This window comes from Tripterygium wilfordii, chromosome 21 (genome assembly GCF_013401445.1).
Source record: "Tripterygium wilfordii isolate XIE 37 chromosome 21, ASM1340144v1, whole genome shotgun sequence".
In the NCBI taxonomy this organism is placed as follows: Eukaryota; Viridiplantae; Streptophyta; class Magnoliopsida; order Celastrales; family Celastraceae; genus Tripterygium; species Tripterygium wilfordii.
The window spans coordinates 35,031-57,595 of NC_052252.1; the positions used below are offsets into that span (position 1 = coordinate 35,031).

The 22,565-nt window shown below is 37.3% G+C and overlaps 1 protein-coding gene across 2 annotated transcripts; it reads left to right on the forward strand.

Moving 5' to 3' along the window:
* The first annotated feature begins 812 nt into the window (after positions 1 to 812).
* Positions 813 to 21,694, forward strand: LOC119988064. Of its 2 annotated transcripts, XM_038832968.1 has the most exons (22): positions 813 to 1,175; positions 1,267 to 1,351; positions 1,849 to 1,888; positions 1,988 to 2,236; positions 2,509 to 2,608; positions 2,681 to 2,755; positions 3,368 to 3,466; positions 5,572 to 5,688; positions 5,816 to 5,931; positions 6,087 to 6,186; positions 8,704 to 9,062; positions 9,424 to 9,757; positions 10,718 to 10,829; positions 10,902 to 10,932; positions 12,536 to 12,754; positions 14,749 to 14,935; positions 15,771 to 16,021; positions 17,870 to 17,962; positions 18,071 to 18,172; positions 18,483 to 18,840; positions 20,468 to 20,605; positions 20,689 to 21,694. In XM_038832968.1, the coding sequence occupies exons 1-22, from the start codon at positions 1,044 to 1,046 to the stop codon at positions 21,373 to 21,375; spliced, it is 3,984 nt and encodes a 1,327-aa protein (XP_038688896.1). In that variant the 5' UTR covers positions 813 to 1,043; the 3' UTR covers positions 21,376 to 21,694. The 2 variants fall into 2 exon arrangements, with proteins under 2 accessions (XP_038688896.1, XP_038688895.1); XM_038832967.1 differs by having other exon boundaries at positions 814 to 1,175; positions 10,718 to 10,932.
* The last annotated feature ends 871 nt before the right edge of the window (positions 21,695 to 22,565 follow it).

Consider the following 22,565-nt stretch of genomic DNA (forward strand, 5'->3'; position numbering starts at 1 on the left):
TTTAATTTCTATTTGCTCTCAAATTAGGTGGTGCCACTGCCGTCTTGCTTGGGATGGGATTTGGATTTCGTCTTTGACTGGGATGAGATTTGGGATTTCGTCTTTGCTTGGTATGGTTGTGGTTGATAACTTGCCTGAGGTGCCTCTGGTAGGAATATGATAGTGAACCTGTCACTGTGGTTGTGGACCTGTGGTTGATAATTTGGAATCTTGGATACTAGATGGTGATAGAATATATGTGCTTCTGTTTTGTAACTTTTGTTCATCTGTAGCATTACGCAGTTCAAGAATTTTACTGTTATTCATTTCAGATTTTTAGACTTGCATGAGGTCGGTTGTTACCAACGACCGACCCATTGGGCGGTTGCTAACCATCACCTGACCCACAAAGGTCAGGCCGATAATGGTTTTAGAATTGGTGCTAAGTCGGTTGGTCGGGTCGGGCTGATAATTGACCAATAGTCAACCGACCCGACCCAATCTCAGCCCTAGAAAATGCAGATGATATTTACCATAACAGAACATTTATATGCATTTAGTTCAATTACAGGTATGTAATATGCAGTACAATCTGTTATTTATTTTAATATGTTCTCTTTTTTTCCCACGTGGTATTTGCCTTCTTTCCTTGTCAGCGTTTGACCTGGTGGTCAACATGCCTTGTGTGATGTTTGATTGTCCGGTTTTGTTGAAATCTGCCTAAGTGATGAAATTGAAATAAAACTAAACTTTGGATGAATTGAGTTGAAACAATTTGAAATTGGGTTACTTTTGAAACAAATGGCATCTTTGAGTGATAAAAAGTTTAGTTCAATTAACTCCCCAAATTTTAGTTTATTTCCCTCGGCAACATTCCTCCAATTTACTCTTATCTTCACATTCGATGAACTCTGTATGTTCCAACTTGTGATTTGTTGTCACAGTCAAATAAGATTCGTCGTTCGCAGAAGCATACCCTCAGATCGCGAGTTGATCTGGGTCTCTTTTTCTCGGTTGGGGTTGGGATAGTAATTCTGAAAGAAAAGAGAAGGCATTATTAGGACATGCTGCGTTTGAGAGCTTTCCGTCCGACAAGCGATAAGATCGTCAAAATTCAGTTGCATCCCACGCATCCGTGGCTTGTCACCGCGGATGACTCTGATCACGTCTCCGTTTGGAACTGGGAACATCGCCAGGTTCCTTTTATGTTTCTCGAAGTTTGATTTAATTGATTTGTTGAGAGGAACCATTTTCTAGTGACTTGTAACTACATGAATCTGGTTGTAGGTCATTTATGAGCTGAAAGCGGGTGGGGTCGACCAGAGGCGTTTGGTGGGAGCCAAGTTGGAGAAGCTTGCCGAGGGGGAGTCAGGTTTCTCTATTCATTTTGACGCTCTCAATTGGAACGGTTTCTGATCTTGCTTCGAACTTTCTAATGAGCAGATCTCGTTGCAGTTGTTTGCATAGAGTATTTTTTAAGTGTTTATAGTCTTGCCAAGGTTGCTATTGTGCACCTTGATGGATTTTACAGATCTTGATTATTGCCTGACTGAACAGAACCAATGGTCTTCTCCACAATCCATGTCATTATGATCCACTAGTTTGGTTTGACTCACCTTCCTTTACATAGCAAGTTGAATGTCCTTCCAACTTTTGTCCTCCGTTGTGCCATTAAACAAAAATATATGAGCTCATTTCATAGTATTTTTTCTTATTATTAGAAGTAGAAGATTATATTCTATTGATAGAATGCACTGAGTTTGTGGAAAAGAAAACAGTCAAATAGAAATGTCTATAGTAGTGAGATTGTTTTACTTATATTTTTGTAAAAATGTTTTGTTGATGTTTTTTCCTGTATTGTTTTTGCAGAGCCTAAAGGGAAACCAACGGAGGCCATGCGAGGAGGGAGGTACTGGATCTTGCAATTTCCTTTTCATATTTGTTTTTCCTGTTGTCTTGTTTGTTTAAACCTGAAATATATGTTGGGGACGATATGTTTCCCTCAAAGTGTTAAGCAGGTAAGTTTTTATGATGACGATGTGTGCTTTTGGCAACATTGGCGTACCCGCGCTGCAGCTGCAGAAGCTCCTTCAGCCATCAATAATGTTACATCTGCATTTAATTACCCTGCTCCATCAACCAAAGGCAGGCACTTCCTTGTCATCTGTTGTGAAAATAAAGCCATATTTTTGGACTTGGTATCAATGCGTGGCCGAGATGTACCAAAGCAAGAACTTGACAACAAGTCACTTCTCTGGCAAGTGTTCCTTACCTAATATATTAATGCTGGTCAGGATTTTCCCACATCTGAAATTAACTTGTCATGCTATTTCTACACACAGATATGCACAAACATAAATACACTGTTATATTGTATATACTCATGTGAGCAGTCCCTGCTTTCTTTTCTTTGAATCTTTCTCTTTCATGCCTGAATTATCAACTGTCTTCATTACCTTGAGAATTCTAATGCCTCCCGACTTTGATGCTATATGACCTATATTGATTGTTTTTCATTGTATTCTGCAGTATGGAGTTCCTTTCTAGGTCTTCTGTTGGAGATGGCCCACTTGTTGCTTTTGGCGGATCAGATGGTGTCATTAGAGTTCTTTCAATGATAACTTGGAAGGTTTGGACTTTCTCAACTTGTTGCGTAATCACGCTGGTTATGCTTGCGTGCTAATATTTCAGTATTTTGCAGCTCACACGTAGATACACCGGAGGTCATAAAGGATCTATTTCTTGTTTGGTGACTTTCATGGCTTCGTCTGGCGAGGTAGATCATTATTCTTACAGTTGATTTTGTGTCTCGTAGTGTATTTCTTTCAGCTAGGTGTGCTATGAGAATTGTGATGTGAGTTTGCATACATACTTGTGAGTGGCATAGTGTCGATGAAGGGGAAAAAGAAGAGAACAGCAGCAGTTTTCTACTTGATTGGATGGGGATTTTCATTTAAATTTATTTTTTATAATTAATAAATAAGGTGGAACAGATGTTGATGGTAATGGTAGTTCAGGGTTTTAAGTTTAAGAATTATATGATAGTTTGGAGTTCGAGGTTTTGGAAATATAGGTTTCGGGAGTATGGGAGCATGTGTCCAGGCTTGAAGAACTGATAGGAAAAAATGGGATTTGGTTTGAATGGTGGAGTATATGGTTTGTTCCGTACAACAACCGGAAAAGATATAGATCATATTACTACTGCATTGTGCAAGTTCGAGGCTCATGATTTGGTATCCATTTTTCCTTTTTCCAACTTTCCATACAAATATGCTGTTTGTGAGGATTACACAGGGATGTGAGGCACATGTTTGACTACACTGAATTCTTACTAGGTTTCACATTTTTTAAGTATATTTATTTTTCTTGTACTTAAATTTGATTGCAGGCTCTTCTTGTGTCTGGTGGTAGCGATGGTTTACTAATACTTTGGAGTGCAGACCAAACTCAAGATTCACGTGAACTTGTACCTAAGCTAAGCTTAAAGGTAGATTGCCTTTCGTCCTTTCATTGTAATGTCGTTCTTCAGAGGGCATTAATACCTTATTATTATCATCATCATCAAAGTTTAATCCCAAATAGTTTTGTTTCGGCTCCATGAATCCAGTAGAAAAAGTAGTTGGCATCCACTACCTGAATTCTCATATGCCATTCGTTCTGATCTACCACTATGCTATCTACTAATCCTGTAGTGTCTTATCTTTTCCCACCATCTCCATTTGCACCTTCTCTTGAATCTCTTGTATTTAAGTATCACCTACTCGATTCTCTCAATTTTTCTCATGAAAGCCAACTTCTCTGCCCTATACATGCCCAAATCCTTATCTTCGATGTGAGTTGTACCTTCTCCATATCTTATTATTGGTTTCTTATCCAGTCATTGTGTTGCCAAGTGCAACGTACACATTTTTGAGCTGGCTTTAATTGTGGAGGATACATCCTCCTTAATCTTTGCATCCTTTTGAATTATTGACTTGAGATATTAAAAGCTAAGTTTTGAATTCCTTATTATTGTTTTATTCACCATTTCTTACACCTTTTGTTCGTATTCAACAATAGCCCTATAAGGTCAATGACCTAGTGGTAAAGTTGCTTCACCACAGCCTAGGGATCAAAGTTTCAAATCATTTTTCAATGGAAAAAATGCTATTAAGAGGAGCACCCAGAAGGTGCAACCCAAAGGAACATAAATACATTAGCAGCTTCTTTGCGATGCAAGGGTAGGACTTTGTTCCCATCATGCCTCTGCTGAAACCTTGTGCACCCGGTGTTGTTCCCTTGGCATTTTCTTCATCTAATTTTTGACTCCTCATCGCCTCACCTACCTTTGTTAAACCTATATCCCACATATTTCCTTAGTCCTGTTTAGTCTAAACCCCGAGATTCAAGGCTATGTATTTATATTTCCAACTTCAAACTAACTCCTGATATGTCCTATGATTCTCATCTAGTAAGTTTACATCACCTACAAACAACGCAAAGCAAAGCTTCTTTTTTCCCAAATAGATTTTGTAAGTTCATCCATCACCATGGCAACTGTCTAACAAGAATATGCTCAATGTCGAGCGTTGACGTAGAGTCGTAGACATATCTTTTGTGAATCCTCCACTTGATCTTAAAGTAATGGTATATCCTTCATCACATTGATGTAGATATCCAAGATCCCTTTCCTTTTCTGAAGTCCATCGTGTCATATCTTGAAAACCCTAGCACATGGCTTCTCGAAGTCTATAAGAGCATAGGTGACTATTTTTTTTTCATTATTTCAATATTTGTTCATCAGTCTCATCAATAGTATTGCTTGAGGAACACCACTAGTTCAAGTGGTCAAGCTCCTCACCACCCTGTCATAAGGGTAGGAGTTCAATTCCCAATCCCTGATTGAACACTCAAAAAAAATTAAAGAATAAACGACAGTATAGCTTTTAACGCGTATTATCTAAACTAAAACCAAACTGGTAACCCTTGGTAGGCACTATAAAAGAGTTTTGATAGTACACTGGTTTGATTTTATCTTATGCATGACCTTTTTGCTGAGGTTTCACCCTCTTCTTTGGCCTTTATCCAGACTTGTGGCCGCTAAGTTCCTGGTAAAATTGTACAAGAAAGTCATATTAATTATGAATTCAAGATCTATTTCCCTGGCCTAACCCCTTGTCTTTTTCTTTGAATAGAAGAAATTTATTAACGGTACCAAGGACGTGCAACCCAAGGACAAAGCAGATTACATAATTCTAATATAATCAAAAATATTTAGAACAAGTACTAATCGACCAGAGCTTGAGCTCTGAGAGCCAATTATCCTGGAAAATCCTAATTGAACACTCCTTATCGCGGGAAATTCTGGAATTACGCCAAATTAACCAGCAGGTGCACTGAAGAACCAGAACCAGAAATTTAGCCTATCCCCTTTTGTCGGAAACTAGAACCTATTAAATCTGTCAGATTGTTCATTATTTGTCCAGATGCTAATAATTTTTGTGGATTGTATTAGGTTCAGTACTATATTTTCTTTAATTTCTCATCTAATTTTGTAAATGGTATTTTAGCAAAGTTGAGGGTGAGTTTTAATGCATTTGCCAACATCAATAGGCACATGATGGTGGGGTTCTGGCCGTTGAACTTTCCAGAGTGATAGGAGGAACTCCACAACTAATTACTAGTGGAGCAGACAAGACATTGGCAATATGGGACACAATCTCTTTCAAGGTATTGTATCAACCATGCATAGTTCTTAATTTATTCTAAAAGCACATTCATAATTGAAAATTTATTTTGAAGTTCCAGCATGTTTTTTTTAATTTCTTTTATATTCTTTCGGACTTATACTTTACAGGAGTTACGACGAATCAAACCTGTTCCTAAGCTGGCTTGCCATAGTGTGGCATCTTGGACCCACCCTCGAGCGCCAGCTCATGATATTTTAACTTGTGTCAAAGACTCCCATATATGGTATGCATGAATCTTTCTCTTAGTAATATTTGTTACAAAATTCTGTTCATATTCTCTGCTTGTCTTTGCACAATAAGGTCTCTTGGCTGACATGGTGACACCACTGGATTTAATAGAATCAACATGATAATATTTGTAGCTTGAGCTTTTTGCAGGGCTGTAGAGCACCCCACGTACTCAGCTCTCACGAGGCCATTGTGTGAACTTTCCTCCCTGATTCCCCCTCAAGCTCTTGCACCAAACAAAAAGCTTCGGGTATATGCTACTGTTTCATGAACTCTTGTTTCTAAAGCTTTAATTAGTAAGTATATTCAGCTTTTAAAAACCTTCAACTATATATGAAGAGCCTTAATATGTAAAAGTTATTGACACTTCTGGCCAAATGAACATAGCTTTCGTTAGGATTAATCTTCAGTTGTCTTATTGTTTTGCATCAAGTAATTTGTTTGAGCTGGGTATTACTGGTTTCCGAGGAGAAAGGATAAGCGCTAACCGCTTGGTCTTGAATATAGGAAGTTGGTTGCCCACATCTTTCTTATGACTTGCTAGAAAATCTGGAGAGAAAGAAACGTGGAATCTTCTGGTGACATTGAATCTCTTCTGTGCTTGATTTTAGCTAGTTGGCTAAAGACTTACTTATTAGATTATAAGTTAAAGGGTGGCACCCAAGTACGGCCTGGAGAAAGAAATAGGCTATTATGTCCAATAGGACTTTTATTTAGAAAGAAACAGGCATTGAATATAGGATATTATGTCCTATAGGACTGTTAATGGGAAAGAAATATGCATTGTATAATTTTGACAAAGGAAGAGAAGAGTCGAGAGTGGATGATGGAAGCCTTGAATCAAAGGGTGAGATATTGTTGTGAACTCAGGTCCAAAGCCAAAAGACTTAGGCTAAGGTTGAAAGGAATACTCTTATGAAGTGGAAGGCCAGTGTCATTTGTTTGCAGGAGACTAAGCTGGAGGATTTTTCGCCTTCCATCTTCAGGGAGGTTTGGGGTTCTAAATAAGGGAATTGACTCTCTCTCCCAATGGCGAACTCATCAAGTGTATCACAATCCTGTGGGATCAGAGTAAGTTTGTGTATAAGGATCAGATGGTAGGCTCTCTCCCAATTTCTGTGATCTCAAACAACCGAAGTTATAATTTTCTGTGGGCTTTGTCTGAGGTTTATGGTCTGAGTATATATGGTGATAACTACAAGCTATGACTGGAGTGGTGTTGTCAACTCAAAGCAGAAATCTTGCAATCAGAGGTTGCTCTTTGAGCGAGGACTCCAGATTTCTATGTTGAAAGGATTGGATTTCTTGTAAAAGCAAGACCCGAAGTTCTCGATCCTCCATTGAGCGAGTCGCAAGTTGGTCTCCGCCTTCAAATCCCTCATGTCTGCTTCGATCACTCTAAGCATCATAGTTCATTTAGTGATGATCCCTTGAAAGACTATCTTTCTCGTCTGTTTTTTTGCTTTTATCTTTTCTTTGTAAAGTACACGTAAGACTTGCACCATCTGAAAGTTTTTTTGACTAAAAAAAGCTGATAAAGGTGCTTTAGAACTAGAGTGCTTTCAATTTTGAATCCTTATAATGTCATATTATTCAGTTAAACCCAAGACCTGTGTATTGTTATTTTTTTTTTTTTGCGTGTACAATAGAATACAATAAGATAAACTTCGCACTAAAAGAGTAAAAAAAGGGACCGACATTTATTATTGAATTTATTACATAATTTATTAATTTTGCGCTTCGCGTTTTGAAGCATGCGCTTTGTGCTTCAAGTGCGCTTTGCGCACTTGACAACACTGGTTGAATGGAACAACATGTAATATTTTTTATTGTATTAAATTCATGTAATCCACACCTTTCCAGTTTGCTTTGGGTTGTACCCCTTTGGTGTTGTTAATAAATTCTTTTGTTTTTAAAAAAAGACTTATAAGGTTACAACTTATGGATATATATATATATATATATATAGAGAGAGAGAGAGAGAAGCAATTTCAGCCCGTGTACACCTTGTGCCCACTGAACAATCTTTAGCCAACAGGTACAAGTATACCCTGTACGTATGGTTGTAGCCCATGCCTCAAAATGCTTGCCTAATACAATTGACAACTGGTAAGAAAACAAATAACTACGAATTACCAGATCAACAAAAATAGTCATCTTCAAGCCTTGCAGGGTACCCTTTCGTTCACATTCCTTAGCCTCCTTAATCCAAACTTTCCCAACTCAATTTAGGCTCCTCGTTCGGTTATCATCAGTGGACCAGAGCATAGGGGAGACGGGCTCTCTTCTGCTCTGTTTGGAGTCATATAAATGGTGAGGGTGTTGATGGATTCAGCATGCCTTCAAAAGCTAGGTTCTCTTCTTGCATCAAATTTTAGGGAATTTGGAAGGTGAGGATTTCAATGACTAAATTTCGCATGAATTTGCAATTTTATCCTCCCAAAATTTCTTCCACTAACATCAACTGTTATGATGATAAAATTGCCTTCATTTTTCCTTATTCTTTTACTTTGTAAGAATTTAGCTCTTGTCCCCTCTCCATTCTCTCCAGACTTCCAAGCATTGTGGAAGCTGCTTTTCTTGTATTCTCTACTTAAGTTTGATCCCATGAATTGAATGAGGCCTTTGTTAGTTGATTTTTGAATAGCAACTAAATAGTAAGGAATGCAATTCAAAATCCCTTAAGGGCCTTAAGGCTTTATGTTGGCATTTTTATTTCAATTATCTTGAGTATGATGTTTTGACTCTCTTGGCAATTTTATTGCAGGTTTATTGCATGGTTATACATCCTCTACAGCCCCACCTTGTTGCTACCGGAACTAATATTGGTGTTATCATCAGTGAGTTTGACGCTAGATCGCTTCCAGCTGTAGCTCCCCTTCGGGCACCTTCTGGAATCCGGGAGCATTCTGCTGTCTATGTGGTTGAAAGAGAACTGAAGCTACTTAACTTTCAGTTGTCCAGCACTGCAAATCCTTCTCTTGGAAGTAATGGCTCCTTATCTGAAACAGGAAGGTTCAAAGTAGATTTTTATGAACCATTACATGTAAAGCAGATCAAAAAGCATATCAGTACGCCTGTACCACATGATTCATATTCCGTCCTTTCTGTAAGCAGTTCGGGAAAGTAAGTTTTATTTGGCATTTCTTTTGATGCTTTTGATGCTGGTCCTCGTCTCAGTTTTAGCAATAAGTGCAGTTAACAATCTAGATTTGGCATGAACAGTTGTCAGTTGCATTAGATTATTTTCTTTGTATTTATTTGACATACTGTGTATAAGTTGATCTTTCTTTTGCAGATGGCAGCCAGCTATCAAATCATTTCAGGAACCTTGTTGTGATCTATTATACTTTGATGCGGAACATTTCTTTTAATATATGTCTTTATTTATTATCTTGTATTACCTAGTTTTAAAATGCGCAAGTCTTTAGAGTTGGGTTGCTGCAGAGTGTTGTAGTTGCTTTCTCAGCATACAATTTGGTTGCAGGTATCTTGCAATTGTCTGGCCTGATATTCCTTACTTCTCTATCTACAAGGTCAGTGATTGGTCTATTGTAGATTCAGGCAGTGCAAGGATTCTAGCATGGGATACTTCTCGGGACAGATTTGCCATATTAGAGTCTGCTCTACCTCCTAGAATTCCTATAATATCCAAGGGGAGTTCTTCGAGAAAAGCAAAAGAAGCGGCTGCTGCGGCTGCTGCACAAGCCGCTGCGGCAGCTGCTAGTGCTGCTTCTGCAGCCAGCGTCCAAGTTCGTATTTTGTTGGATGATGGAACATCAAATATATTAATGCGGTCTATAGGTGGTCGCAGTGAACCGGTATCTGATTCTTTCTCTTAGCGCATGCTGTTGTTTAGGTTTTAATAAGTTCATTTTTTCTGGCATGTTTGCAGTTATCAACTATAGTATTTCATGATTATGTGCTTCTGATAAAATTGTCTTATGCTAGATCATGTTGTGCCGGCACTTGTCTGTGTATATCTGCCTTGTTCCACATTTCCAGTGTCATAAACTCATAATTCTCTATTGGATTCATGTTCATAATTCTTGACAAATTATTAGCTGGCTGCCAAATTGCCAATCTATCGCAAATCTCTGTCGGTTTTGGGACTGGCTGTGTCTCGAACCGAGGTTCCTGGAAAATATTGGAAGTTAGAAAGAGATATAAGTTCGACTTATTGAGAGGGCTGTATATATTTTAAGGGCAAATGAACTTATGGTATTGTATTTTATAACTTACACTGTGTTTTCATGATTTGTCCGACCTAATGCATGGGCAGGCTCTTTAACGTTTAATTAACTTATTTAATTCTTCTTGTAGTTGATAGAACTTATTATGTTGGAATTGCATCGTGATATTGATCTTGTTGCACTCTTTTCCTTTCATTTTGGATCTTTCTTTATACCATTTGCACAAATTGGTAATGAATCAGTGGCTAAGCTTAGCAAGTGGCAATTTTAAGACGGCTGTCAGGTCATTTTAGAATGATTTAAAAATATAGCTTGAGGAGCACCACTACTTCAAGTGGTTGAGCTCCTCGACACCCTGCCTAAGGGTAGGAGTCAGATCCCAATCCCCGTTAACAATAAAAAATAAAAATAAAAATAAAAGAAGGAAGAAGAAGAACATTTTAAAGCTAAAAACTAGGAAGAATTTGTCTTCTAAGATAGATTCACTTTAGCTTTCTTTTCATGTTCCTCATGTTTTCTGATAAAATTTTAAGTCTGACAAAATTTCAGGCATTGGTTTTGTTTTTCACTTATTTCGCTTTCTTCTAGGTTATTGGCTTACATGGGGGTGCACTACTTGGTGTGGCCTATCGAACATCTCGGAGAATCAGCCCTATTGCAGCAACGGCTATTTCCACAATTCAGTCCATGCCCTTGTCAGGTTTTGGAAGTAGTGGCCTTTCTTCATTTAGTACATTTAATGATGGATTTTCTTCTCATAGAACTCCTGCAGATGCAGCACCTCAAAACTTTCAGCTGTACAGGTGAGAATGATGTTTCTTACGTTTGATTTGCCTGTCTCTAAATTCGTTTCAGCTGTTTGCTGACATCAACATTGCATGACAGATACTTCATTATCATCAGCAAAGTTTAATCCTACACAACTATAGTTTTGCAACATGAATTCCATAAGAACTGGTTTGAATCCACTGTGTGGATTTTACTATGTTATTTATTTCGGTCTACAAGTACTCTTACTCAGAGTGAAATTAATAATTTTGCCCCCAACTTTTTCTTGTGTTCGGTTTTAGAAAACAGAGATAGTAGGTAATGACAAGGATTTGAAAAATGTGAGAGTGAATTTGACCTTTTCTTTTTTATTTTCACTTGCCTTTGCAGCTTAAATTAGTAAAAGATTGCGAGGCTGATTCCACATTGCTTGTCATTACACCATCACCTATTGTAACCCAAGTTCAATCCTGTTTAGTTCCTTTCAGCCATCTAAGCATGCTAATTCTGTCAGTGTTAGCATATTTGCCTTTCAAAGTTACGTTACGTTAAAAAAAATATTTTTTGGTTTGCGTAAGGACTGCTGTTTCTCAGTTTTTGTGACTAAGGGAGATTGAAGATTTGGTGTCTTTTTAAAAGTTTTTTCAATGTAAAATCTCTGATGGAAACCATTGCTTTTAATCCGCTTCCATGTTTTCAGTGACTCCAATAATTTCATTTTCATGCTTTCCAGGAAAATAAGTCAAATAGTGTTAGTTTTGGGGGGGCAAGGGAGATGTAAGATCTTTTGGCTTAAGCTTTGTTTTTCCAAAGTAAACTTTCTGATGGAAATAATCAGTGCGTTTAATTTACTTCTATGTTTTTTCGTAGAGCTTTTAGTGTTTTATTTAGGTTCTTTCTTGAAAACTATGTGCGCATTTTATCTCGAGGCATGACAAATAATTTTGTCTACTGATGGATTCCTTCTACCTCTTTATTTTTGAATTTAGTGGAATACCTTATCAAAGGGCTCGAGGTGCAAGGTTCAATCCCCCCTATTCCCTCTCCCTCAAAAAATTAAGGATATAATCCCATAACTTACAAAAAAAAAAGATCATTCAATGAAAGGTGCATGAGATAAAAAGGCAGCAAAAAAATAGGTACATCAGAAGGCATAAAAGAAAAAGAAAAAGAAAAAAAGCAGCAAGACAAACTGAGACATACTAAACCGAAAGGAGACCTTGTGCTCCCCTAGAGGCTAGACTGTAATAGTCTCAAGGAAATTAGTGCATTGATTAGGTAGCAAAATTTAACGGTGCTAAACCAGATGTCAATGAAAGAATTAGTCTCAGTTTCTTTGTTACGGAACATAGTGGTGTTTTTTTGAAGCCACATTGTCCAACAAGTTGCTGAAGCAGTGCTTTGGATGATTTTCTTCTTCACTCTTCCCTTTCAACTTTCTTTCTCACTCTCTCTTTGTGAAGGAATTCAACTACTAAATCGAATTAATCTGTCCTGTTGAATACAGACGATATTTTGTTATCCAGTGTGTTTTTTTAAAATTTTTGTGCCACCAGGCACACATTAAGTTGATTTCACCAGCCAGTTGAATAAAATCTTGCGCAGTTTTTAACGCTTGATTTAATTCTTCGTATGCAGCTGGGAAACTTTTGAACCCGTTGGTAGTATGCTTCCTCAGCCAGAATGGACTGCTTGGGATGAAACTGTTGAGTATTGTGCTTTTGCATATCCGCAGTATGTTGTTATTTCTTCTTTGCGACCTCAATATAGGTACCTCGGCAATGTTGCAATTCCTGAAGCTACTGGAGCATTTTGGCACCGGAGACAGCTATTCGTTGTAACCCCTACTACAATAGAGTAAGATTAATTATCAGAGACAGTTTTAGTCGTTATCCATATTCTTTTTTCTTTGACTTATGAACTGTTTTCAAACCTCTGATAGGGGTTTAATTAGAAATAAATAAGAGCCGATGCAAAACTTAATGGTATATTACTCTAGAAATTATAATTGATATATTTTTAGTAGTCTAGCATTCATTTACAGGCGAGCATATGACCCAATGGTAGAGTTGCAGGGGTGCAACCTGTAGGTTACATGTTCAATTCCTGTAAACCTCTCCACATATTATGTGGAGTAAGGTCCAATTTACGATACTAGATTGGGCTTTTATTGTGTGAAGTTATTTATTGGTTCAAACGACCTGATACTCTCTTCAGCTTCAACCAACTAGCTTTAATCTTATTTGTTGCTTCCGTTCTTTCTCTCCATTATTCTCAATTATAGATCCAAGATATTTTAAATTTTCATTTTTTTGGTATTTCTTCCCCGTCTATTGAGTTGCTTCATCCACGATATTTAGATAATTCGCATCAGTTTCTTAACCGATTCTCTATTTTACCTACTCAAATACCAGTTTTTCACAATTTATAGCATTTCCACTCAACGACAACTGCATCAGTCTTTTTCTAATCTCTACAACATTAAAATATTAGTTTCCTCTTAATTTATTATTATTTGTTTATATTATTTGATAAATTAAATTATTTACAAAATATGTTATTGTTTATGTATTATAAAAATAATTAAAACAATATATTAATTAATAATTTTGGTTTAATACAGTTTAATACAATATATTTATAAAATTAAAATAAAAAATCTGTTAACAAAAAATATATTACCTTCTACTTAATTAACAAAAAAATATTAATCAATAATAAACTGCGTCGCAATAAAAATATATATAATTTTTATTATAAAATATATAAAAATTATATTATTAAAATTTGAGTGTAGACTCACTTTTTGAGTCTCTACATGTAGATACTTGTTAAGAGATATTGATGCATGTGTTTTTTTTTTCCTTTCCAAATCTGTACATTTTAGTCTCTATCTTAGCTACAGACATGAGTTTAGAAATTCTAAACTCTTAGAACTTACACTTCATACGTTATTCCTTCATCCTACTTATTCTAAAGCCCTTAGATTCTGAAGCTTGTCTCTATGTTCCAATACCCAACTAATTGGTTGCATGGTCTCATCTACTAGGATAAAGTCATCTGAAAAGAACATCTGAGAAGGAGTTTTGTCTTGAAAAGACCTCATTAGCTTATCCATCATTTTGGAAAACTAGAAAGTGGGCAATGCTAATTCTTGATGCAAACCTATGGTGATGGGGAATGGTTCTATAGATTCTCTTCTTGCATTTGCTACTGGTCCGTGTACATATCTTAAGTCAGATTAATATAGCTAATGAAACCACCCTTCTCTAGAACCTGCCAAATCACTTCTCTAGGCACCTTATCATTTACTTTCCCCAAATTGATAAAAAATAAATGGTCTCTCTCTTGCCAGAGCCGATATCCCAAGCCAGAAAAAGGAGGAGGGCTGCGGTACGTTAACAGTCAGTGTAAAACTTTACTGAACCTCATTAAATGGTGAATAAAAATTCATTGCTTGGATTCAAATTGATTTTCTCATGTTGATTTATGTCGCCGGCCCAATTTATTGGGATAAATACAATGATGATGATGATGATTCATAAAGTAAATTCAATATAAATTTGAAAAGGACAACTTAGAGGTGACAGGTGCAAGCCATATAAGATCTCTGCAATCCGGCATTTAGCTGTATTAGTCCCCTTCATGACCTCACTTCCATTGTGCAAGGCTTGTGCACCTGTTGTTGTTTCCTTAATTCAACATTAAGTTGGAGTATTTATTTCCTCCTAGAAGCCAAAATCCATTTTCTCCGTCTCTGTTAATATGGTATAATACTATGAGAATTGAGGAAAGTAGTAATAATCATGCTTGAGCTGGATTGTTACTTTATTCTATGCTACATCTTTCAGATGTGTGTTTGTGGATGCTGGGGTAACCGCTGTTGATATTGAAACAAGAAAAATGAAAGAACAAATGAAGCTGAAAGAAGCACAGGCTAGAGCAGTTGCTGAGCATGGAGAGTTAGCACTAATCACTGTCGAAGTTCCCCAATCTACTTCTCAAGATAGAATCGCATTGAGGCCCCCAATGCTACAGGTTAATTTATTATTCCTCATCTATTATTGTTTTTCTGGCTGAGTTTTTCTATGTAAGTGGGGATGGGGAACTTGAACTTTGATACCACCAGTTCGAGTCTATGCCTTAACCACCTCAACTGAGGGGTTGTTGGCTCTAGCTGTCTGGTTGCTCAAAGTTGTTTGCTAGAAACTTTTTTGATGTAGAATATATTTTTCCGACATATGTAGATAGTTCTTCATAGTAGGTTATGTATATGAAATTTGGGTTATGCATATGAAATTCGGGTTAAGCATACCGTAGGCGAACATGTGGCTCAGTGGTAGAGTTACAACGTATAGGTCACAGGTTCAATTCCTGGAATAAGTCTCTCCACATATTATGTGGGGTGAAGTCTGCGTACATCTTACTTGTCCCCAACTCTACCCGCTGCAGAAGCCTTGTGCACATGTGTTGTTAGCCTTATAATGTTCAAGCTGCAGATATAGAGTTTTCTACTTTCTTTGTAGTTTCACTCCTTGATCTACATGATGTTATTAGAGAAAGCCATTTGCTATTTTTCTAGCCACTAATATACGCATATTGAGTTTTCTTTGTAGTTTCACTCCTGGATCTGTATGATGTTATGAGTTTTCCTTGTAGTTTCACACTTTCACTCCTATCTACGTGATGTTATTAGATAAATCCATATGCTAATTTTGCTTCCTTATTGTTCGCTTTTAGGCTTACATTTAAAAAATTGTTTGCTTTTAGGCATAAAATACCGCAATTAAGTTGTTGGAGATTTGCTTTTAAGCCTTGCCAATCATGTGGTTTTAACATTTCCCTCCTGCATGCAAATATGTTTTCTTTTCAGGTGGTTCGGTTAGCTTCTTTCCAGAATTCTCCTTCTGTGCCACCATTCTTGACATTGCCAAAGCTGTCTAAAGTTGATGGGGATGACTCTTCAATGCCAAAGGAGTTGGAGGAGAGACGAGTTAATGAGATCGCTGTTGGTGGTGGGGGTGTGTCAGTGGCAGTTACTCGTTTTCCTGTAGAGCAGAAGCGGCCAGTAGGACCACTGGTTATCATGGGTGTAAAAGATGGAGTTCTTTGGCTTGTTGATAGGTAATATGAATGTTCTTGTTTCAAATATTCAATGACTGGTCAAAATAGTCCTCCACTACTTTACTTGATGATATGAATCACTGTGCAAGTTTCTTTTGTTCATTTGCTAGTGTGGAAGGAAAGGAATCGTATAACCTTTAATGACCAAGATTCTTCTCTCAACCAGATCATGGATAATTGGCTTAGGCGCTTAGCTGTGTTAAGTCAACCTTTACCCAGTTTCCTAATTTTAATAGAACTATACTTTAATCCTACTAAAAAATTTTAGACCCGCCTTGACATTAAAATACAGATAAATCCCCATTGACCATTCCCTCAAATTAATAAAATTTAACTTATGCACATATTCAAGCTTCTCATTCTTGATCATGGCAGTTCTAATTAGCTACATTAAGAGTGTACGGAGGAGCAGCAGCTTGTGTAGTGGAGGATCTACAGGGGCATATCCTATGACAATATATTTACATTAACGATTTTTGTCTAGCCATTCTTGTTTGCCATAGTAATTGATGAGCTTACAAGGCAGATTCAAGACGAAGTCCCTTGGTGCATGTTTTTTACATATGACATTGTCTCAGTGAAGGAGACCATACCGGGAGTTAGTTTGAACTCAGAAACATGGCGAACAAATTTGAAATCCAAAGGTTTTAGAGTAAGTGAGACAGAGATAAAATACATTAAGTGTTCCATTCAAAAAAGATAAAATATATTAAGTGTTAAGTTTGGAAAAGGTGGTAGAGGACATGAGGATCATTGAAATAGATGGCAATGAAGTACTAATTATGAGATTTTTAAATATTTTGGATCTATAATTTACAATGACAGTGTAATTTAGGAGGATATAGCAAAACAGATTAAAGCAGTTTGGATGAGGTGGAAGAGCATTGGAGGTTTTAAGCAATTGAAGAGAACCTTGAAGCTAGAAGGGAATTTCTATGGATCTTCTGTACGCCCGACAAAATATATGGAACAAAGTGTTGGGTTATTAAGAACAGTATGCCTAGCAAATGAGTTTAGCAGAAATAAGGAGAATGTAGTGACAGCGAAAACATCTGGAAGGATAGGATAAGAAATGAGACTTTGACCTAGGGTACGTTACCAACAATGGAAGACAAGATGTGAGAAAATCAGCGAAGGTAGTTTGGGCATTACCAGTGTAGAAAACTAGCAATATGAATGCATCATTATACAGTTAAAAATAACTAGTAAATACTGAAAAGGAGAGAGATCGAGAAAGACATGGATAGAAGTGGTAGGAAAGGACTTGACTTCCTAGGTTTAGTTGAAGGTGCTAAATTTGGATCACAATGAGTGGCAAAGAAAAATTCATGCAATGGATTCTCACTGTCTCATATGGCTCTGATCAATATTGTCAGGATACAGGCTTTGATCCTGACGATGATGACTCTACCTACATCATTATTATTATTTTCTTTCTACTGCTCATTTTCTGTGCCTCGAATTCCTGAAATCTTATTTTATCTTATTTTAGTCATTTGAGTTTCCTAACATATAGGAGTAAAAGATTGCTTTTTAATTTATCTGGTTGTTCAAAAGGTGATCTTTGTATTTCTTGATGAAGATGCCAATAGAACTGAGACAAAAATTATTTAGAATTATTCAATGGATAAAATTTCCTTCAATGTAGAGCCATCAATCCTCGATGTCGTAGACTGTTTAGACTCGTATATTTTTCCTTTTGGATCGTCAAAAAGTGGTCTTTTGGTATCTTCTATATTGTTGCCTACCTGTCTTGCTTTATATGATACTATCTTACCAGCAACTGATTATGATGTAACATATTGTCTTGAAGAAAATGTTGTTAGACTTTTGAACTTCTTTTGGCAGGTACATGACTGCTCATGCCTTATCGCTAAGCCATCCTGGTATTCGTTGCCGGTGTCTTGCTGCTTATGGAGATGCTGTGAGTGCAGTAAAATGGTATTAACTTTATAGACTTTTTCCTTGGAGATAATGAATGCTGTAAACTTGGTATTAGCTCTCTCGCAGTTGTCATACTAGTTCTTTGTAATTTATCTTTTACCACAGGGCAAGTAGGCTTGGGAGAGAACATCATGATGACTTGGCACAATTTATGCTTGGAATGGGCTATGCTACTGAGGCACTTCATTTACCAGGAATATCTAAGAGGTTTGCTATTTTCCAAGTTCTGCATCTTTCCTGTTTTGGGATACAATATATCAATGCTTTTTTATGATTGAGGGTGTATTTGTACTCTTGTATATAGATGTTGATATGCCCAGCAGTTTGTGGCTGTGGCAGCACTTCTTGCTAATTGCTATAATAACTTAAAAGCTCGTATATGTAACAGCTTTGGTTGATATGTCCAGCACCTACACTTTTCTCTGTTGTTATAGTAGCATCTGGTTGCCTGTATTGTGGTCCATGGGTTTTACATTTTAAATGTGATATTATATGCAACTATACTATTTTTTTCCAGGTTGGAGTTTGATCTGGCCATGCAAAGTAATGATTTGAAAAGAGCTCTTCAATGCCTTCTTACAATGAGCAACAGCAGGGACATAGGGCAGGACAGTCTTACCCTCGACTTGAGTGACATTATGAATTTAACAGCTAAGAAAGAAAATGTTGTGGAGGGCGTTCAAGGAATAGTGAAATTTGCAAAGGAGTTTTTGGACCTGATTGATGCCGCTGATGCTACTGGACTAGCTGATATTGCACGTGAAGCTCTAAAGAGGTTAGCTGCTGCGGGTTCTGTGAAAGGAGCTTTACAAGGCCATGAGATAAGGGGACTTGCTTTGCGCCTTGCAAATCATGGAGAGTTGACACGGCTCAGTGTATGTACCAATACTAATTCAGCTTCTCTTTCTCTCTGGTTCGTTGAGCTATTTGATGTGTCCAACTATGCTTTAATATCTATGTTCATGTATTGATGCAAAAGGACTTACCTTCTCTCATTTTTCTGTTGCATACTGCCGCATAAGTTGTTTGCTTCTTTCTAAAGAATTGAAATTTATCAACTGTACTGAAAGTAGTCATTTCTAAATCACCCATTTATTGATGTTTATGGTGAATTAGTGTTCTGTTCTGTTCTGCCTTTGTTGCAACTATTCAAAAAAAATTGGTTCTTAAATTAGTTGATTCAATGTAGATCTTTTAGTAATAAAACATCTGTGAATCCATGCCGCTTCATGCATTCATAAAGCTTATGGAGTAATCTATCGTGTACAATAAAGTGAATCCAAAGAGAAGTCATCAAATCTACTTGTTTATACTCCACACAATTCTTTGAAAATATTTCTCTAATCTTGTGTCTATGCCATTAATCTTACTTAGAAATTTAAGATATTATTGTATTTGAACAGCCTTATCTTCTTCAATACAAGCTTTTAACATATTGTTCTTCTTTTTTAGACTTGGGAAGTTAGGAATCCTGTGATCTGTATTTATGCTTATTCTCCAGTCATTATGTCCGCTTTTCCATTTTTATGATGGGGTGCTCACTGCTCATCATAGCATGATATTTTGGGGACTCCTTTTAGTACTTATTGTCTCCTAGCTCTTGATTAGATGATATCGGATGAACCTTTCACGTTTTTGTCAAATTTCAAACATAACTTAGTCTATTGGCATCATCTCCTTACGAGATGTTGTACGAAAGCTAAACTAGCAAGTTAGACCTCAAAACACACTTAAATTCCATATTCTATTTGGTCGTGGTTGTAGTTGATAGGAAAAGCCTGTGTGTTTCTTCAAGTGATTATTGAACTATAGTATCATCAATGATCGAGATTAGAATCCTCATGTATGCCAAGTGCATTTGTGAAAAATCAACGAATCCGTAGATTTTGGCTCTTTTCTTTAACTGATGATATGAAGTTGACGATCACGTATCTTAAATCGCTGGAGTATGAGTTCTGATAGACTTGAATTTGTATTAGCAACTGAATTGTGTTTCTTTTCAAGGTTTGCACTAAATGATTATGAATATCGTCTAGTTCATGTGTTCATCATGAAGAACTTGATTGAGGTTAGGGTATAGTTAGTAGATTCAGAGAAGTCAAGTAGCTTTCGAATTAATTCTGAGGATTTGGCGGAATTTTTATATGCTATTAAAATTTCAAATTTAAGTCGTAACGTGAGGTTGTTAAACCATTGTAGACTATCTCTCTCTTTGTGAAAACATCAGATGAAGCTTTATTTTTTTAGTCAGAGGATGGAAGTTGGATGATTTGAAAGTAACATCGCAGTTTTTTTTTGAAAGTAGTTTTGCCTGCAGATTCTTTTGATGTCTGATGTGAGAGAGAAATCACCATTTTTTACCATAGCCAGTTAGCCACTAATGCCTTTGATTTCGTAGATTCCTGGTGGAATATAATTTCTAATTGAGCTTATTACTTCTTTTATTTGGTTGCCTTAGTTTTGTCATCTTAATTTAAAACTACTTACATGTGTGCACTACAGAATTTGGTAAACAACTTGATCTCAGTAGGGCTAGGACGTGAAGCAGCATTTTCAGCTGCAGTTTTGGGAGACAATGCCCTGATGGAGAAGGCGTGGCAGGACACTGGAATGCTTGCTGAGGCCGTTCTTCATGCCCATGTACTCCATGTTTATAATAACATTATCTATTTTATAATTCTCAGTTTACTTCTTTGATCTGACCAGCCTTATCCATGTTCTAGGCTCATGGTCGACCGACACTGAAGAACGTGGTTCAAGCTTGGAATATAATGCTACAAAAGGAGGTTGAGCACACTCTGTTAACAAAGACAGATGCTGCTGCTGCATTTATGGCTTCCCTTGAGGAACCCAAGCTCACAAGTCTAGCAGAAGCTGGGAGGAAACCACCAATTGAAATTCTTCCTCCAGGGATGCCATCTCTTTCTGCTTCAACTATTACTGTCCAGAAAAAGCCCATCTCTATTGTGCAGACTCAACAACAGCAAGCAGGCAAGCCATTGCAATTAGAAGCACCTGCGGGTCCTACACTTGCACCAGGCAGCTCACTGGCTATTGCAGCAGAAACCGAAACTGCACCTTATGGCCAGCCTGAATCTGCACCTTCAAATGCAAAACCGGTCACTGAAAGTGCGCATTCTGCTGCAAACCTGGATGTTGCAGGTGCATCCGTTACCAATACGCCAGCAGTAGAAATTGCAACAGACGCACCCGAAACAAATGAGGGTGCTGCAAGTGAGCCTGTTGTAGGTAATAGACCTGTTTTATCATCAGGGAGTAACTCTAACCTGGTTGCTTCGGGACGAAATACACAAGCATCATCTTTGAGTGATACAGCACCAACTGACATATCCCCATTAGTTCAAACCACATCCAAGGGACCAGCAACCAATGACGATGCAAATGACTGATTTAGGTGGACTGCAAGATCAAGATCTGTTGACAGGGGTAGGGTTTGCTTCAGGTACCTCTGGCTCATGGCGGTCGTCGTCGTCGCTTGGCTAGTGAGAGTAGTTGTCGTCGAGAACCAATTTTAGGATTGAAGAGAGAGGGAACACTAAAATGATTTAAGTTGATGAATTATCATTAAATCTCAGTATCATATGAGATGGATGGTTGAGATTTAATGAATTTCAAATGAGTTCAGCTGAGGGCCCGGACTCCTAATGAGTTAAATATCCTTTATTTGTGTACGTTTTATATGATTAATTACGTCTGATTTGACATGCACAGAACTGTCAGCACCTCTCCCTTCTGAGTTTTTTTTCCAAAGTGGCATTTTGATTAAAATTAAATATCTATTTGGCATTCAATTGAAATTTTTTTATATCAAAATGGCATTTAACGCTTTCTCAAACAGCGTTACTAGTGGAAATTTTTTCTAATAATGCTGTTTCAATTAGCGTCATTAAATTGAAATTAAAAAAAGTTAACAAATGGATAATGACTGTATTATTAAATTGTTTTGGCTAATACAACGTTATTAAATTATATCTCCTCTCCTCTTCGTTTTCTCTCTCTACTCTCCGTCTGTGAGTTCTCTCTACGGTACCCTAGAGGGAGAGGAGGAGAGAAGAAGAAAAAGCAAGGCTTTCACGGTTAGGCTAAGTCGATGGAGGCTGCATCTCCAAGGAGTTTCTGAGTTCAAGAATCTCTGATTTCAGTCCAAAGCAAGACTAGCACAGCCCTAGAGATCAATCGATGAAGGAGACGGGGAGTTGTTCCAGATGAAGGAATCAAATCAATAGACTCCAATCGAATTTTACTTTCTCCGATTTCAGATTTCAGTCTGTCTCCGAGTTAATCTTTGTCTTCTATATTTTGTCTCGATCTCACATCTCTGTCTCCGATTTTAATATATGTTCTTCATGCATCAACTGAGATCAATCGATTTGACGGGGCGAAACATCATCGATTGGTCACAGTTTGAATCCGTCTCAGATTTCGGTTTACTTATCGTCCTTGATCGCATCTTCGATGTCCTTTTTGAGCGCCATCCTTCGCAGATGCTTCGATGTCCATCTCCGGTGATGCTTTGGACTATTGATGATGATGCGAACAGGAAGGTTGGCTTAAAATTGTTAATGACGCTTTTTAGCAC

Bases quoted from the DNA above. Each gene is read 5' to 3' on its own strand.
- LOC119988064 (XM_038832967.1), top strand. From the start codon at position 1,044: ATGCTGCGTTTGAGAGCTTTCCGTCCGACAAGCGATAAGATCGTCAAA. The intron at 1,889-1,987 runs GTACTGGATCTT...TTTCCCTCAAAG, and splicing joins GAGGCCATGCGAGGAGGGAG to TGTTAAGCAGGTAAGTTTTT. The intron at 5,689-5,815 runs GTATTGTATCAA...TATACTTTACAG, and splicing joins GGGACACAATCTCTTTCAAG to GAGTTACGACGAATCAAACC.